This window comes from Scyliorhinus canicula, chromosome 9 (assembly GCF_902713615.1).
Source record: "Scyliorhinus canicula chromosome 9, sScyCan1.1, whole genome shotgun sequence".
NCBI classification, from domain to species: Eukaryota; Metazoa; Chordata; class Chondrichthyes; order Carcharhiniformes; family Scyliorhinidae; genus Scyliorhinus; species Scyliorhinus canicula.
In genome coordinates this window covers 155,520,589-155,540,414 of record NC_052154.1, presented here as the reverse complement: position 1 = coordinate 155,540,414, position 19,826 = coordinate 155,520,589, and the positions used below count along the sequence as shown (strand labels likewise).

The 19,826-nt window shown below is 45.7% G+C and overlaps 1 protein-coding gene across 4 annotated transcripts in view; it reads left to right on the top strand.

The window, feature by feature from the left end:
• Positions 1 to 19,826, top strand: part of LOC119971815 (AMP deaminase 3-like) — an 80,169-nt gene that overhangs the window by 9,538 nt on the left and 50,805 nt on the right. For all 4 annotated transcript variants that reach the window (XM_038807993.1, XM_038807990.1, XM_038807992.1 and 1 more), the window contains exons 2-5: positions 722 to 947; positions 5,541 to 5,736; positions 10,223 to 10,388; positions 18,287 to 18,506. In XM_038807993.1, the coding sequence (XP_038663921.1) occupies positions 727 to 947; positions 5,541 to 5,736; positions 10,223 to 10,388; positions 18,287 to 18,506 (803 nt within the window). In that variant the 5' untranslated portion in view covers positions 722 to 726. The remainder of the gene's footprint in view (positions 1 to 721; positions 948 to 5,540; positions 5,737 to 10,222; positions 10,389 to 18,286; positions 18,507 to 19,826) is intronic.

Here is a 19,826-nt window from a genome sequence, read left to right as displayed (position 1 = left end):
CCGCCGCCCCGCAAGATCAAGCCGCGACGTCTTGCGGGCGGCTGAGGGGAAAGACGGCCACCGCGCATGCGCGGGTTTGTGCCGTCAGCGTCATGACGTCAGCCGCGCATGCTCGGGTTGGAGCCGGCCAACCTGCGCATGCACGGCTGACGTCATTAGGCGCGCTGGCCGCGTCATTCTTGGCGCGACACCCCCGCGGCCGAGAGTTGTGGAGCGCCGCTCCTAGTCCCGCCGGGAGGGTAGAATAGGGGGCGAGGAGCGGCCTCCGAGGCCGTCGTGAAACTTGGCCGAGTTCACGACGGCACTCCTAGCCCCAGTTACTATTCTTGAATGACATCAATTAACTTGACTGGTACTGGGGTGGTGAAGTGGTTAGCACTGCTGCCTCACGATGCCGAGGACCCAGGTTTGATCCCGGCCCCGGTTCACTGTCCATGTGGAATTTGCATATTCTCCCCATGTCTGTGTGGATCTCCCCCGCAACCCAAAGATGTACAGGGTAGGTGGATTGGCCACGCTAAATTGCCCCTCAACTGGGGAAAAAAAATAATTGGGCACTTTAAATTTTGAAAAAAACTTGGCAGATACTAACGATGAATTATTGACCCTAGGTTGGCAGATTGCATGTAGAAAATGTGAACCTCTTCACTTCAGTTTGACTTACACGAGCAAGGTATGTTCTAATGGCTCCCATTATTCAATTTTTCCGTCTCCATCACAGCCGAGATGCCCAGGCAATTCCCAAAGATAGCAGAGACAGAGGAGGACGAGCAAGTTCGAATTATAGCAGAGAAGGTATTTGCTTCTGCTCTGCGTGAAGAGGACACCAAGGATGCCCTATCTCTGTTTGACATGGCTGAAGATTGCCCGATTGGTAAAAAGGAAGCCAAGGAGAGGGAGCTACAGAAGGAGATTGCTGAGCAGCAATCAGAGACGACAGCAAAGAGGTAGGTCCTTAATCGTACAGTAGTGGCCATGGCTTGCATTTGGAGCAATCCAAGTTTGACTTTGTAGCAGCAATGTTGGTCAGAAAGCCCATCGCTTATGAACTTTTGAAGGCCCAGATTTAGGCCAATCATCCCTTCCTGTCTGTGCCAGCTCTTTGAAAGAGCTATCTAATTAGTTCCACTCTCCTGCTCTTTCCCTGCAGTCCTCTTGATAAATTTCCCATCAAGTATTTATCTAATTCCCTTTTGAATGTTACTACCGAAACTGTTTCCCCTCTCTTCCAGCCAGTCCAGTCTAGGTTGTCATAACTCACTGCATGAAAACAAATTCTCCTCATGTCTCCTCTCACTCTTTTGACAATTACCTTCAATCTGTGTCCTCTGGTTACTCACACTCTCTCCTGCAAGTGGAAACAATTTCACTCAATCTATTTTTCAGAACTATTCATAATTTTGAGCACATTACATTTCCCAAACACTTTCTCAATTTTTATGCAAACAATCCCAATTTTTCCATTCTCTCAGAATATGACAGTGCTGCACTTTGTATTTAATCCTGTGCTGTCCCTGCCCTGAGTGTTTGATGGCACAGTGCAGAGGGAGATTTATTCTGCATCTAACCCATGATGTACCTATCATTAGAGTGTTTGAAGGGGACAGTGTAGAGGGAGTTTTACTCAGAATCTAACCTGTGATGTACCTGTCCTGGGAGTGTTTGATGGTGACAGTGTAGCAGGAGCTTTACTCTGTATCTAACCTGTGATGCACATGTCCTTGGAGTGTTTCATGGGGACAATGTAGCGGGAGCTTTACTCTATAGCTAGCCTGTGATGTACCTGTCCTGGGAGTGTTTGATGGGGACAGTGTAGCGGGAGCTTTACTCTGTAGCTAGCCTGTGATGTACCTGTCATGGGAGTGCTTGGTGCACACTGTAGTGGAAGCTTTACTCTGTATCTAACCTGTGATATACCTGTCCTGGGAGTGTTTGATGGTGACAGTGTAGCGGGAGCTTTACTCTGTATCTAACCTGTGATATACCTGTCCTGGGAGTGTTTGATGGTGACAGTGTAGTGGGAGCTTTACTCTGTATCCAACCTGTGATGTACCTGCCCTGGGAGTGTTTGATGGTGACAGTGTAGCGGGAGCTTTACTCTGTATCTAACCTGTGATGTACCTGTCCTGGGAGTGTTTGATGGTGACAGTGCAGTGGGAGCTTTACTCTGTATCCAACCTGTGATGTACCTGCCCTGGGAGTGTTTGACGGGGACAGTGCAGTGGGAGCTTTACTCTGTATCTAACCTGTGATGTACCTGTGCTGGGAGTGATTGATGGGGACAGTGCAGTGGCAGCTTTACTCTGTATCTAACCTGTGATGTACCTGTCCTGGGAGTGTTTGATGGGGACAGTGCAATGGGAGCTTTACTCTGTATCTAACCTGTGATGTACCTGTCCTGGGATTGTTTAATGGTGACAGTGTAGCGGGAGCTTTACTCTGTATCTAACCTGTGATGTACCTGTCCTGGGAGTGTTTGATGGGGATAGTGTAGTGGGAGCTTTACTCTGTAGCTAGCCTGTGATGTACCTGTCCTGGGAGTGTTTGATGGTGACAGTGTAGCGGGAGCTTTACTCTTATCCAACCTGTGATGTACCTGTCCTGGGAGTGTTTGATGGGGACAGTGTAGTGGGAGCTTTACTCTGTAGCTAGCCTGTGATGTACCTGTCCTGGGAGTGTTTGATGGTGACAGTGTAGCGGGAGCTTTACTCTTATCCAACCTGTGATGTACCTGTCCTGGGAGTGTTTGATGGGGACAGTGTAGTGGGAGCTTTACTCTGTAGCTAGCCTGTGATGTACCTGTCCTGGGAGTGTTTGATGGTGACAGTGTAGCGGGAGCTTTACTCTTATCCAACCTGTGATGTACCTGTCATGGGAGTGTTTGATGGTGACAGTGTAGCGGGAGCTTTACTCTTATCCAACCTGTGATGTACCTGTCATGGGAGTGCTTGGTGGCACAGTGTAGTGGGAGCTTTACTCTGTATCTAACCCCGTGCTGTACCTATCCTGGGAGTGTTTGATGGTGACAGTGTAGAAGGAGCTTTACTCTGTATCTGACCTGTGATATACCTGTCAGAGTTTTTGTCAATAGTTTCCCTACTACTGATGTGAGACTCACTGGTCTGTAATTCCCTGCTTTATCTCTACAACTGATCTTGAGAAGTGGAAAAACATGAGCCATTCTCTAGTCCTATGGCACTTCCCCCATGGCCAGAGTGGAATTAAAAACTTGCGTCAGAACCCCTGCAATTTCCTGCCCCATCTCCCACAGCAGCCTGGGGCACAATTCATCCGGGCCTGGCCCTTTGTCTATTTTTAAGCCCGTCAAATAATAATAACAACCTTTATTGTCACAAGTAGGCTTACATTACATGTAATTAAGTTACTGTGAAAAGCCCCTAGTCGCCACTCTCCGGCACCTGTTCGGGTACACTGAGGGTGAATTCAGAATATCCAATTCACCGAATAACACATCTTTCGGGACTTGTGGGAGGAAACTGGAGCACCCGGAGAAAACCCACGCAGACACAGGGAGAACGGGCAGACTGCACACAGACAGTGACCCAAGCCGGGAATCAAACCTGGGATCTTGGAGCTATGAAGCAACAGTGCTAACCATGCTGCCCACAGACCTCTAATACCTCTTCACTTTCTAAGTCTAACAGCTTAAGATCCTCACAGTCCCATTTCCTGAATTCTGTACCTATGTTCTTTTTCTCCCGAGTGAAGACCGAGGAGAAATATTCACTTAACGCCCTAGCAATATCCTGTTGCTTTACACACAGATTTCCCCCTTGGTCTCTAATGGGCTCTACTCTTTCCCTGGTTAACCTCTTCCTCTTTATATATTCATAGAATATCTTAGGGTTTTCGCTAATCTTATTCGCAAGTCCTTTCTCATGCCACCTTTTTGCTCTTATAATTGATTTTGAAGTTCCCTCTTGCACTTCCTATATTCCTGTAGGGCCGCAGTTGAATTTCTCCCTTTGGACTTGCTGATAGGCTTTCCCATCCTCCTTATACAGTCCAGGATTGTCCTAGACATCCAGGGTTCCCTGAACTTATTGTTCCTACATTTCCCCCTATAGGGAACATGTTGAACGTGTACTCTCCCCATTTCCTTTTTGAATACCCTCCACTGCTCCGCTGTAGATTTTCCCACAAGAAGCTGCTCCTAGTCAACTGGCCACATCCTGCCTTATTTTAGTCAAATCTGCCTTGCCCCAATTCGAAACTGTCTTTTGCAGGTCACCTTTTTCCTTATCCATAACAAACTTAAACTGTATCGTGCTGTGGTTGCTATCATTAAAATGCTCCCCCACTCCCCAGAACCAGATCCAGTGCTGCTCCATCTCTTATTAGGCCTTCTAAATATTGATACAAAAAGCTCCATGGAATATATTTCAAGAAATCAGCTCCCCCTCTAGATCCTTTACGCTATGACTGTCCCAATTCATGTTGAGGAAATTGAAATCCCCTAGTATAATTACTTGATTATTATTCGTACATACTTCAATAAATTGCCTACATATTATCTGCTCTATTTCCCACTGACTCTTTGGGGGGCCCAGTATACACTCCCAATAATGTGGCTGCCCCCTTTATATTCCTACGTTCTACGTATAAAGCTGCGTTTGAAGACCCTTCCAAGATATCACCTTGTGCAGCGGGATCTTTCACTCTCATGATGAACCTCCCATGAGAGTGCTTGATGGCACAGCATAGAGGGAACTTGACAGAGTCCAGAGTTTTTGTAGCTGATAAATTCTGTAGATTCCCATCTGAACAGTGGGGCAGAGTTGAGCCTCTTGGAGCTCAAACCATCTCTCCCTCCCTTGGAAAAAGTAGGATAACGGTAAAAGCTTCACTGCTTTTCGACAAAAAAATAAATGACCTCCGTTTGCTTTATTACACCCCCCCCCCCCCCCCCCCCCCCCCCCAATACTTTACTTCAGCACACAGTACATCTGTGCTCACTGAGTGGCCTTCATTGGGTCCCAACCTGGCTATGCCTCAATTTTAAAATTCTCATTGCTTTCAAACCTCTCCATGGCCTTAACCCCTCCCTATCTCTGTGATCTCCTTCAACCCTACAACCCTCCGTGTTATCTCTAATTCTGACCTCTTGGGCATCCCAGATTTTAATCGCTCCACCATTTGCAGTTGTACCTTCAGCTACCTGGGTCCTAAGCTCTGGAATTCTCCCCCGAAACCTTGTTAACCATGCTTAAGGTGAACTGTCTTAATATCTCTTTATGTGACCCTGTGTCCAATTTTTTAAAGTTGCGAGTTGTTCCTATGAAGTCCCTTGGAATGTTAGAGGTGCTACATAAATACAGGTAGTTGCGGTTGTTGGATTGTCTCCTGATCCGAGCTTGATTTCCTTTTTTCAGTATTGTAGAGTCAACAAACTGCCTCCCACAAAGCATCTGAATATTGCAATAATTTGGAGATTTCCTTTCACTTGTAACAGCTTTCCTTTTGGATGACGTAAGGCCTCACTCATTTTCCTATTTCTCTGTGAACTTCTCTTTTCTCAGAAAGAAGAGTCTAAGGCTGATTCGGTCCCATTCGTTGTCCTTGCAGATCCCAACTTCTGATGTGACTTTCTCTGTGGACTCTCCGTCCCTGACCCCGCAAACCCCCATTCAAAGTGTTCCTTTGTTTGGAATACAACTGCCATATGACGTGCCTGAGTTCCAGCGAGTGACCATTACTGGAGACTACTGCGCTGGGGTAATGAGCACATCACTACACTCAAACATACATATTATGTTAGGTGGATTGGCCGTGCTAAAATTGGCCCTTAGTATCGAAAGAGGTGCAGGTTAGGTGGGGTTGTGGAGATAGGGTGGGGGGAGTGGGCCTAGACAGGGTGCTCTTTCAGAGGGTCAGTGCAGACTTGATGGGTTGAATGGCCTCCTTCTGCACTGTAGGGATTCCATGGATTCTATATGAACATACGGATTAGGAGCAGGAGTAAGCCACTTGGCCCCTCAAGCCTGCCCCACCATTCAATAGGACCGTGGCTGGTCAGCTTGTAAATTCAACTCCACGTTCCTGCCTACCCCCCATAACCTTTCACCCCCTTACATATAAGGAATCTATCTACCTCTGTCTTAAAAATATTCAAAGACCCTGCTTCCTCACCTTTTGAGGAAGTGAATTCCAAAGTCTCATGACCCTCCCAAAGAAAAAATAATTAAATCTCATCTCCATTTTAAATGGGTGACTCCTTATTTTTAAACAGTGACCCCTGGTTCTAGATTCTCCCACAAGAGGAAACATCCTCTCCACATCCACCCTGTCAATACCCCTCAGCATCCTGTATGTTTCAATCTACCCTCCTCTTACTCTTCTAAACTCCAGCAGATACAAGCCTACCCCGTCCAACCTTTCTTCAGAAGACAACCCGCCCATTCCAGGTTTTATTCTGGTGAACTTCTTTTTTCAAATGCCTTAAAACATGCCTTTTAATCCTTCTGCTGTGGAAACAGCGTGTCTTCATTTACTCGATCTAAACCATTTCTCAACTACTTCGGAAGCATTAACATCCTTCCTTAAATAAGGAGACCAATATTAGTAACAGTACTCTCTCACCAATGCTGTGTACAACTGGAGCATAACCCCACTGCTTTTTTATTCAATTCTCCTCACAATAAATAATAACATTCTAAGAGCTTTCCTAATTACTTGCTGTACCTGCTACAAGCTTTTTAGTGATTCATGCACTAGGACACTCAGATCCATCTCCATCTGAGAACTCCACAAGGCTCACCATTTAGATAATAAGCTTTCTTTGTTTTTCATTCCAAAATTGACAATTTCACATTTTTCCACTTTATACTCCATTTGCTAGATCTTTGCCCACTCACTTAACCTATTTATACCCCTTTGTGGTCTCCTTATGTCCTCTTCCCTGCTTACCATAGTGGTTAGCACTGTTGCTTCACAGCGCTAGGTACCCAGGTTCGATTCCCAGCTTGGGTCACTGTCTGTGCGGAGTCTGATGTGTGTCCGGGTGCTCCAGTTTCCTCCCACAAGGCCCAAAAGACGTGCTGTTAGGTGAATTTGACATTCTGAATTCTCCTCAGTGTACCCGAACAGGTGCCGGAATGTGGCGACTAGGGGCTTTTCACAGTAACTTCATTGCAGTGTTAATGTAAGCCTACTTGTGGCAATAAATATTATTATTATTACTTTCCTATCTATCTTTGTGTCATCATCAAATTTAGCAACCATACCTTTTATCCCTTCATCCAAGTCATTTATATAAATTGTAAAAGGTTGAGGCCCCAGCACTAATCCCTCTGGCACACTACTCGCTACATCTCATCAACTGGAAAAAGACAAATTATGCCAACTGTCTGTTTCCCTATTAGCTAGCTTCTATCCATGAGCACCATGAGCTTTTATTTTCCATAATAACCTTTGAAGTGGCACCTTATCAAATGCCTCTTGGAAATCGAAGTGCAGTACATCTACCGGTTCACCCTTATTTACAGCATATGCTACTTTAAAGTACTCCAATTATTTGGTTAAACATGATGTCCCTTTCAGAAAACCATGTTGAAACTGCCTAATTATTTTGAATTTTTCCAAGTGCCCTGCAATCACATCTTTAATAACAGCTTCTAATATTTTCCCTAAAACAAGTGTTAAGCTTTCTGTCTCCCTCCCTTTTTGAACAAAGGGGCAACATTCGTTATTTTTTTAAAATCTCAGCTTTGTTTTGAAATTGCTGCAGAGCCTCATCCCTCCCGATCTCTGTTATGTCCTCCAGCCCTACAACCTTCCACCATATCTGTGATTGACCAGTTCTGAGCTTTTGAGCCAACACCCTATCGTAGTTGGGCTTTCAGTTGTATGGACCCTGAGTTCTGGCATTCCCTCCCTAAATCTTCCCACTTCTCCTCCTTCTAAAGTGCTTCTTAAAACCTGAAATAAAAGCAGGTCTAGCAGCATCCTGAGGTGGAGAGAGAAGCACAGTTAATGTTTCGAGTCGAATATGACTGTTCTTCATGCTGAGTTTTGAAGAAGAGTTGATTCTTTGACCAAATATTTGATCATCTGTCAAAATTCTCCTAACGAGGCCTTGTTTGATAAACTTCGATCGATTTTTGGAATCTCTTCAAAAGCTTCCAACGAGGCTTGAAGAAAAAAAACTGAGTCATCGGCTGCAAATGGCTGGAATGGACGGAAGCGGTTAAGGAATATCAGATAACTTACAGGGAATATGTGGGAAATACTCAAGACAATGGTGTGCGCAGTGGGGGGAAGCGGGAAATGCTGAAGTGGGGAAGCTCACAACAGTGACCAGAACTGATGCAAGTAGACAATGTGTTGGATAATTGAACGTTTAACTGTCTGCTCTTCTCAAGTCAGTATGTGTGAACAGATGTCTGATCAGTCAGCTTAGAGAGAGAATCAAGATATCAACTTAGCCCTCCCTCCAATCAACAAACGCAATATACATTAATATCTCAAACTGGATTGATCACAACATCATTCAATCTTCTGGGACAATTAACTGATGGATACAGGCAACACTTGCAAATTACAAAAAAAAACAGATACCTCTCCCTGCCCCCTTGGTAAAATAGGTATTTCTGTTCACTCAGTAACCAAAAGAACGGAAGCTGAAGTATTATCCTATAATAACACAGACCCAGCCATCTGTTTAGTCCAAGCAGTTAAGCCTCAAATTGAAAAAGTTGTTAATTGATTGGTTTATCAGACTGTTTCCCCTTATTAATGATATTAATTTCATTTTACTTTAGCTGCTTATTGTCCATACCTTAGATCGAACTTCGGGTCAGTCCAAGAGAGTGAGTTGTACCCCTCCCAGACTTTTCCCACCTTCCTTAAATCAATCTGGACTTAAAAAATAGTATCAGTAATGGTGGCTACAAAGCTGTTGAATTATCATGAGGACAAACCTGGTTCATTAATGTTCCTTAGCGAAGGAAATCTGCCAATCTTACTTGGTCTGGCCTACATGTGACCCCAGATCCACAGCAATGTGTTGGACTCTTAACTGCCCTAGCAAGCCACTCAGTTCACTATCACCTGCTCACAGGAATTAGGTAGTGGTATTAAATGCTGGCCTTATCAGTAATACCCACATCTCATGAATGAATAAAAATACACTTTGTCTCCCCGTCTCCACTGTTAAAATCCTGAAAATACTTTTTATAAAAGTGTTTAGTGCATTCTTTTCTGACAGTTTAAGGTTTATTCCACAGCGCTAATCTAAAGGATCCCTTCCTGCTGACTGTGACTTACATTTTATTTTCAAATTTGCACCTATCAATTTAGCAGTTTTAAGCTTGAGTTAAATAACCACAGTGCACAGTTCAATTCTTATTGTTCCTGTGGAAATCTTTTTTTTATTTAGAGTACCCAACTTCTTTTTTCCAATTAAGGGGCAATTTAGCATGGCCAATTCATCGACCAGGCACATCTTTGGGTTGTTGGGGTGACCCCACACAGACACAGGGAGAATGTGCAAACTCCACATGGACAGTGACCCGGGGCCGGAATCGAACCTGGGTCCTCGGCGCCGTGAAGCAGCAGTGTTGACCACTGCTCCACCGTGCCGCCCTTTTCCTGTGCAAATATGATTAGAATTTCTTAGTGTAATAGAAAAGAAGGGAACTAGGTAAGTTGGAATTACATAGAATTATATTGAGTTTTTTCATGTATTAATTCTTGGGATGTGAACATCACTGGCAAGGCGAGTCACCGCCTTGTACACAACTGAGTATCTTGCTGGGCCATTTCAGAGGGCTATTAAGAGTCAGTCACATTGTTGTGAGTTTGGAGTTACATGTAAATTTGGACCAGGCTAGGGCGATTGGTTTCCTTCCCTAACGGAAATTGGTGAACCAAATCAGTTTCAATGCTTACCGGCGTTTTGCAGCGCATAAACAAACCTTCAGCACAGCAAGTCTGTGCTGCTGTTTCTGCTCTACACAAATCTCTTACCACCCTACCTTCTCTCACACTATCTGATCATTGGACAATGCAAACTCTGGGTTTAAAGGCCGGTTTACAGGTGGGGCTGGGAAGATTCGGAAAGGTGAAGACCTGCACAATTCGGGGAGGTGTTGAGAAAGGAGAAGTTGGGTATAGAAGACAAGTCATGATTTGTTGACCAGTGAGGATGTAAAAATGAAGAAGAGTGGAATAGACTAATAGGTTTCAATACTGTCTGACCCAGATCACTGTGGAGGACTATGAACATGCTGCTAGAGGACTGATAAAAGCCTTGTTCATTCGTAAGAAGTACATGCGTCTTGCCTACCAGCTATTTCCCAGAACAACAGGACAGTACCTACAATCAGTTGGAAATGATCTGTGGCTAGAAGAGGATGAAGTTCTACCAGGTAAGTGAGTATGTGTGTGTGTGTGAATTTGTATCCATTTAAGTGAGTGTCAATGTATTGGGGAGTTTGTATGTGCTATGCACGTGAAGGCTTAGTTACACTTTAAACATTGCTTGCATTGTAATGAAAGTATTATGATGTAAAAACAATTACAGGGTTTTAAAAAAAACTAAGCTGTTGCTTAGCAACCAGAGGCTCACACTGAAAAGCAGAAGCCCTTGATTGGATTGGAACCAGGTAACCCAGAGGCAAGAAACATTTCACAGAAACTGTTGGAACAGGCAAAACAATGCGCAGGGACAGAAAACCATTCCCAAGTTAAAGAACAGAAAGTTCCAGAAACTAGGGAATGGGGCAGAGGAAAGTTTCAGGGGGACAGTGAAGTCAAAAAGAGTTAAGCCAAGGAGCAGAGAAAGGCTCCCAATTAATAACAGGGCTGAAAGGTACAGACCTGGAGATATTGGTGAGGGAAATGCCAGACATCCGTGGTGATCTTAAGGTTGGTGACACTTCAACACAGCCTGAAAAGCAGTAGTGTTTTGTTGGCGTGGCTGGGCATGTGTGAAAGCTTTAATGCACATGGTAATCCAGGGCTGAGGAATACCAGAAGGAGAGGGTGAAGTCCTGGAACTGGATTCTTGATGAAGACATCCTAGAGAGAGTGTTGTTTGGGATAAGATTCCAAAGCGCGTTCTTCAAGAGAGGAGATTGGCATCTATTGTGTGAAAGCCCGAGTTGGCTCCCAATGTGACAAGCATCTGTGGGGTGGGCTGGAGGGGGGTGCGGAGGAGGAGGATTTGATGAGATTTGTTTTGGGTAGCATCTGTCACTTGGCTTCAGAGTGTGGTGTGCCTGATCACAGTTTGCCTATTGCTTTACTTAGACTGTGTACTTACAGAGAACTTATTGGAGTATAAGGTATATTTTGTAACACATGTTATCCTTCTAAATCTGTGTATATCTGTAAAAGTATAGCTGGAGTGAAGAAGTCGTGTATTATAGTTAATCTTTTAATAAATGTTTTATTATTTAGTTACAAGTTCATCAGCAGTCCTGTGACTCTGCTGGGGGAGGCGGTGGCAAAGTGGGATTGTCACTAGACAGGTTAATACTCTGGGGACCTGGTGACTCCAGATCCATAGCAATGTGGCTACCTTTTATTTGCCCTCTGAAATGGCCTAGCAAGCCACTCAGTTGTATCAAAAACCGCTGCAAAGCCTAAAAGGAAAGACACAGGATGGACCACCCGGCTTCGACTGAGGCACTGGAAATGACAATGACAAACCCAGTCTTGTTAACCTCACAAAGGCCTCCTTACTAACATCTTTGGCCTGCGCCAAAATTGGGAGAGCTGTCTCACAGACTAGTCAAGCAAGAGCGTGACATAGTTATACTCACGGAATCACACCTTACAGATAATGTCCCAGATACCGCTATCACCATCCTTGGATATGTCGTGTCCCACCAACAGGACAGACCCAGTAGAGGTGGTGGCACAGTGGTGTACAATCGGGAGGGCGTTGTCCTGGGAGTCCTCAACAATGACTCTGGACCCCATGAAGTCTCAGGTCTAACATGGGCAAGGACACCTCCTGCTGATTATCACATGCTGTCCACTGTCAGCAAATGAATCAGTACTCCTCCATATTGAATACCATTTGGAGGAAGTACTGAGGGTGTCAAGGGCGCAGAATATACTCTGGGTGAAGGACCATCAAGAGTGGCTCGGTAGCACCACTACTGACTGAGCTGGCCATGTCCTAAAGGACTGCTAAACTGGGTCTGTGACAGGTGGTGAGAGAAGCAGCAGGAGGAAAACACATACTTGACCTCATCCTTACTGACCTGCCTGCCATAGGAGCATCTGTCTATGACAGGATCAGAAGGAGTGACGACCATACGGTCTTTGTGGAGTGAAGTCCCATCTTCACATTGAGGATATCCTCCATCATGTTGTGTGGTCCTACCACAATGCTAAATGGGATAGATTCAGAACAGACCTAGCAACTCAAGACTGGGCATCCATGAGGCACTGTGGGCCATCAGCAGCAGCAGCAGAATCGTACTTAGCCACAATCTGTAACCTCATGGCCCAGCATATCAACCCTGGGTCAATGAAGTGTTCAGGAGGGTATGGCAGGTGCATCACCAGCCATACTGAAAAATGAGGTGTCAATCTGCTGCAGTCCTGCCACATCCAGTCATGAATGGTGGTGGACAATTAAACAACACACTGGGGGAGGAGGCTCCACAAATATTCCATCCTCAGTGATGGAGGAGCCCAGCACAATAGTGCAAAACCCAAGGCTGAAGCATTTGCAACCCTCTTCAGCCAGAAATCCCTAGTGGATGATCCGAATCGAGCTCTGACTGAGGTCTCCAGCATCACAGGTGCCAGTCTTCAACCAATTTGATTCACTCCACATCACATCCAGAAACCGCTGAAGGCACTGGATATTCAATGGCTATGGGCTCTGACAATATAACGGCAACAATACTGAAAAATTGTGCTCCATCATTAGCCGCACTCCTAGCCAACTGTTCCTCTATAGCTACAACACTGGCATCTAGGGGCAGCACAGTGGTTAGCACAGTTGCTTCACAGCTCCGGGGTCCCAGGTTCGATTCCCGGCTTGGGTCACTGTCTGTGCGGAGTCTGCACGTTCTCCCCATAGGGTGGAGGCGTAGGCTTAAGTGGGGTTCTCTTTCCAAGGGCCGTTGCAGAATCGATAGGCCAAATGGCCTCCTTCTGCACTGTAAATTCTATGATTCTATCTACCTGGCAATGTGGAAAACTGCCCAGGTATGTCCTGTACACAAAAAACAGGACAAATCCAACATAGCCAAGTACTGCCCTATCAGTCTACCCTCAATCATCAATAAAGTGATGGAAGGGATCATCAACAGTGCTATCAAGTGGCACTTAGCAATAACTTGCTCACTGACATTCAGTTTGGGTTCCGCTAGGGTCACTCAGCTCCTGACCTCATTATAGCCTTGGTTCAAACATGGACAAAAAAGCTGAATTCCAGAGGTGAGGTGAGAGTGACTGCCCTTGACATCAAGGCAGAATTTGATTGAGTGTGGTATCAAGGAGACCTAGCAAAACTGGAGTCAAAGGGAATCAGGGGGAAAACTCTGCTGGTTGCAGTCATACCTGTCACAAAGGAAAATGGTTGTGGTTGCACCACTCGCAACTCCTCAGACGCTGATGCAGTCCATGTACAAATGCAATAAGACCTGGGCAATATCCAGGCTTGGGCTGACAAGTGGCAAGTAACATTCGCGCCACACAATTACCATCTCCAATAAGAGAGAATCAAACTATTGCCCCTTGACACTCAATATAATCGCCATCACCGAATCCCCCACTATCAACATCCTGGGAGTTATCATTGACCACAAACTGAACTGGACTAGCCATATAAACACTGTGGCTGCAAGACCAGGTCAGAGGCTAGGAATCCTGCGGCAAGTAACTCACCTACTGACTTCCCAAAGCCTGTCCACCATCTACAAGGCACAAATCAGAAGTGTGATGTAATACTCCCCACTTGCCTGGATGAGTGCAGCTCCAACAACAGTCAAAAAGCTCAACATCATCCAGGACAAAGCAGCCCGCTTAATTGGCACCCCATCTAGAAATATTCACTCCCTCCACCACTGATGCACAGCAGCAGTCGTGTGTGCCATCTACAAGATGCATTGCAGGAACTCAAAAAGGCTCTTTATTTTTAAATTTTTTTTAAAGAGTTCCCAATTATTTTTTTTTCCAATTAAGGGGCAATTTAGCGTGGCCAATCCACCTAACCTGCACATCTTTGGATTGTGGGGGTGAAACCCATGCAGACTTGGGGAGAATGTGCAAGCTTCACACGGACAGTGACCCAGGGCCTGGATTCGCACCCGGGTTCTCAGCGCCACAGTCCCAGTGCTAACCACTGCGGAACATGCTGCCAAAAGGCTCTTGAGGCAGCATCTTCCAAATCCACGACCACTACCATCTAGAAGGGCAAGGGCAGCAGATGCATGGGAACACCACCACCTGGTAGTTCCCCTCCAAGTCACTCACTTAACTTTAGATTGGATTGGATTTGTTTATTGTCACGTGTACCGAGGTACAGTGAAAAGTATTGTTCTGCGTGCACCTCAAACAGGTTATTCCATACATTAAAAGAAAATATATAATAGGGCAAACATAAAATACACAAGGTAAATACATAGACACAGGCAGTGGGTGAAGCATACAGGAGTGTAGTACTACTCAGTAGAGAAGAGATCAGATCAGCCCATAATAGGGTCGTTTAGGAGTCTGGTAACAGTGGGGAAAAGCTGTATTTGAATCTGTTAGTGCATGCTCTCAGACTTCTGTATCTCCTGCTCGATGGAAGAAGTTGGATAAGACGAGTGGGAGGGGTCTTTGATTATGCTGCTCGCTTTCCCAAGGCAGTGGGAGGTGTAGACAGAGTCAATGGATGGGAGGCGGGTTTGTGTGATGGACTGGGCGGTGTTCACGACTCTCTGTTCCTTCACGGTTGCTGGGTCAGAATCCTGGAACTCCCTCCCTAACAGCATTGTGGGCGTACCTGCACCTCATGGACTGCAGTGATTCAAGAAGGCAGCTCCACCACCCCCGTCTCAGGGGCAATTAGGGATGGGCAACAAATGCTGGCCTAGCCAGCGAAGCTCACACCGTGTAAAAATGAATTTAAAAAAAAAGTTAATCAGTTAATTAACTATCAGGCTTCATAAAACTTAAGTTGTAACTTTGATACAAATAAACTTAAAGCTGTATAAAATAATGGCAAGTAAAAAGGATTAGTATTTATCAGCTGCTAGTTTTAATTCATGACACACTTCTGCAGGTTTTGATGCAAAGAACCGTTTGCAACTGACAAAACAGGTCTGTTCAGTTTAAGTGTCTCCCACTCATCCGCCCTTATCTCCATATCCATCAAGACCATTTATCCACCCTTTCTCCATATCCCAGAGATCTCTAAGGGTTGTGGGCAATGGTATCTCTATGCTGTACAGCAACCCAGATATTCCTATGCAGGCACACACACAAGGTGGCTGTATTAAATTACCAGAGTGCGTGGCAGTGTAAAGAAATTTAAAGCGCCCATGCACTTAAATGAATAAGCCATTCGCTACAAGAAAAATTAAAGGGAGCATAAGGTGTGGGACTAGAGGAGGTTATAGAGATGGGGAGGGTGGAAGCCATGGAGAGGTCTGAAAACAAGGATGTGAGTTTTAAAATCAAGACATTGCTTAACAAGGGAATAAAAATACTCGAGGGAATACAAATTAAGTTTATGTAGCCGCTCCTCCTGAGAATTGAACTCTTCAAGTCTGGTATCAACTCTCAATTCCGTCTGATATGGTTACACTTTGGCAAAAAGGAAATATGTCTTTGGTTCATCAGAACATCCTGGAGTGTCAGACTAATGTCAGCAGAATGCAGGGGATGATTGGGATACCGGAATAACCCAATATTAGGGATTCAATCTATGCGTAATTGGAGACATGGAGCGTGATTGAACAGCCTCGCCGCGCAGTAACATGGTGAGGCGACAAGGCTATTAAATCTGACAAGAAGCCTTTCACAAAATTTGCGATGCTTGAAACGCCTTGTGAGATCTTATTAGACCTCCCGAGACATCACAATCTGGATCTCGCCCTCACTGGGCCATTAGGCTCATTTAAATATGTCAGCGCCCGTTTCTTCCGAGGCCTGGGCACGAGGGCTCGTGCCTGGGAGACCTCGCCATGACGCCGTTCAGCAGTGGGCCACACAAACGTAGCGTACCGACACCCGGGGAGGGTCTCCCAGGCCATCAGAGGCCCACGGGTGGTTGGGCCCTCGGCAGGGTGGTACCCTGGCACTCCTACTGGCACCAAGGCACCTAGGCACAGTCAACCTAGTACCTTGGCATTCCACTAAGGCACCCTGACAATGCCACCTGGTACTGCCAGTCTGGTAGGAGCAGTGTTAAAGTGCGCAGGTGCCAAGTTGCCTGTGCCAGGGATTGAGCCTGGGGTTCCTTGCCCTTAGGCGGTGGGGTGATCAGGGGTTCGAGGACTCCCTAAGAAGGGCGTTGGGGAGCCTGAGTGGGGACAAGAGATTGGGGCGGCATTTAAAAATGTTGCCCCATCACTTCCTGCGCTGGGCTTGACAGTGCAGGAAATGAGGTAAGTGCGACCGTGGCGGGGTGTTCCTTATGGTGGAGTTGTTCTCAGGGCAACAGGTACCGAGAAATACCCCGCTATTTGTGCCCAATACGGGACTCTGTTTTTTGGGCGTTAAGCCGCGTCCATGATGGCGAGATCCTCTGGTGGCTCATGGTGATGGGATCCTCCAATTCCTCTGATGGATCACTCCCACTGCAGGTTTCCCGGTGTCGTGGGATGGATTCAGTGGGGGGGGGAAGATCCCGCCACTGGCTACGGCGGGCCACCGACCGCCGCCGAAAAATTTGTTGTGGTGAGGCCAAAGAATCTCGCCTGACATCTTTTGAGTGTAGTGTGGATGGAAGGTACAGGTGACTGTGGACTTCTAAGGCTGAAATTTATGGCCAGCCCAGGAATAGAATGGCAAATGTGGGAGCCTACAATATCGGGCATAATGCCAGCAGTGCCATTGCCAGAATTACTGCCCCCACCTCTCTGTAACTTTATCGGCAGCAAGCAGGCATTGGGAGGCCTCTCAATACACCAGTTGAGGCTCTTAAGTAGCCAATTAATGACAACTATGGGTCTTCCGCCACCACTGCTGGGATTTTACCCACAGCCATGTTTCACTGGGCAAACAGGTGGCAGGGCAAAGATGGTGGATCCTATGTCTTTTGCAGGCCTCCCCCAAGGTAGTTCTCTCCCACGTTACCCCTGCCACGCCAGATCCTTCGCCCCACACTTGCCCGGGCCTGCCAGCCTGGGTCTGGTGTGACTCCGAGCTCCATTGCACCCCACTTCCCTCTGGGATTGCTGGAGGAGTGGTCACTGCTGGTGCCAGAGACGTGCTGATCATTTGATTAGTTGGCAGATCTAAGAGACGAGCTGCGTGATTCTCCATCGGCGGGATCCTCCGCTTCACTGGCAGCGCACCCACTCCCGCGGGTTTCCCGATGGCGTAGTATGGTCAAAACGGGAAACCTCCGTTGGCCGGCTGTGTGAAAAGACAGTCCCACTGCCGGTGGGGGCGCACCACGCCAGAAAACGGGGCTGGCGGGACGGAGAATCCCATCTGAGATTTCTTCCCTGATTTTGGACGGAGGTCTTGCCTCAAACCAATTAATGGCCTGATAGACGTTAAATGGCTGTGGGGCAAGCCAACCAAATTTGTAGGGGCTGGTTTAGCTCACTGGGCTAAATCGCTGGCTTTTAAAGCAGACCAAGCAGGCCAGCAGCACGGTTCGATTCCCGTACCAGCCTCCCCAGACAGGCGCCGGAATGTGGCGAGTAGGGGCTTTTCACAGTAACTTCATTGAAGCCTACTCGTGACAATAAGCGGTTTTCATTTTCATCTGGGCAGGTTTACCCCTGACGTGTATGTCAGTGGGCCATATTCGTGCCCTCAGCATGAAATTCAGCCCATGATATCCAAAGCTGTCCACCACTGGTGGCCTTCCTCACATCCATGTCTGTGCCAATCTCTAACGTACAGAGATTGAGCACTGTGATTGGTCAACAACTCAAATATCATTGCATCAGACTACCAGAATGGACTTGGTCTTATTTTTAGCATCTGGTAATGCCGATGTCTCTGGGTTGTGGTCAGAAATTCTGGTTCCTGCAGTTTGTGGGAATCCTCCTTGATGTTTATGAAATTAAAGTATGTTTATTATTGGCTAGACTATTAATGGAGTTGCAACTAACTGCTGTGCACTCACATTGAACAGATTTCCATCCACCCCCCAGAGATGGTGAGGATCCATATGACCTTAGTGACGCTCCAGACAATCTGGAATATGTGGCCAGAATGAAGGAAGGAATCATCTTTGTTTATGAAAATAAGGAGATGCTGGAACAAGATGAACCCAAAAGTCTTCCTTACCCGGATCTGCAGACTTTCACACTGGACCTAAATCACGTCCTCGCATTAATTGCTGATGGGCCTACGTAAGTTCTGCCCCTTTGGAGATCACAGGGAGTGTTGGAACAACATAATTTTATCGGAGATGACGTCTTTTTGAACATTCTGAAAATGTCACTTTCCTGATTAGGGATTTTGAAATTTGCCGGTGAGAGACACAATATGGACTTGGTACCGTGTAGGTCAGACAGGGTGGATTGTTCTGTGTTAGTATACTGTACAATAGACAGTGTGATTGTTCTGTGTTAGTATACTGTAGATAGACAGTGTGGATTGTTCTGTGTTAGTATACTGTACAATAGACAGTGTGATTGTTCTGTGTCAGTATACTGTAGATAGACATTTTTGATTGTTCTGTGTTAGTATACTGTACAACAGACAGTGTGGATTGTTCTGTGTTAGTATACTGTACAATAGACAGGGTGATTGTTCTGTGTTAGTGTACTGTAGGATAGACAGTGTGGATTGTTCTGTGTTAGTATACTGTAGATAGACAGTGTGATTGTTCTGTGTTAGTATACTGTAGAATGGACAGTTGGATTGTTCTGTGTTAGTATACTGTACAATAGACAGTGTGGATTGTTCTGTGTTAGCATACTGTACAATAGACAGTGTGGATCGTTCTGTGTTAGTATACTGTACAATAGACAGGGTGATTGTTCTGTGTTACTATACTGTAGAATTGACAGTTGGATTGTTCTGTGTTAGTATACTGTACAATAGACAGGGTGATTGTTCTGTGTTAGTATACTGTAGAATTGACAGTTGGATTGTTCTGTGTTAGTATACTGTACAATAGACAGTGTGGATTGTTCTGTGTTAGTGTACTGTACAATAGACAGTGTGGATTGTTCTGTGTTAGTATACTGTAGATAGACGGTGTGGATTGTTCTGTGCTAGTATACTGTAGATAGACAGTGTGGATTGTTCTGTGTTAGTATACTGTACAATAGACAGTGTGGATTGTTCTGTGTTAGTATACTGTACAATAGACAGTGTGGATTGTTCTGTGTTAGTATACTGTAGAAATGTAGATAGACAGTGTGGATTGTTCTGTGTTGGTATACTGTACAATAGACAGTGTGGATTGTTCTATGTTAGCAGACTGTACAATAGACAGTGTGGATCGTTCTGTGTTAGTATACTATAGATAGACAGTTGGATTGTTCTGTGTTAGTATACTGTGGATAGACTGTGTGGATTGTTCTGTGTTCGTATACTGTAGATAGACGGTGTGGATTGTTCTGTGTTAGTATACTCTAGATAGACAGTGTGATTGTTCTGTGTTAGTATACTGTACAATAGACAGTGTGGATTGTTCTGTGTTAGTATACTGTAGATAGACA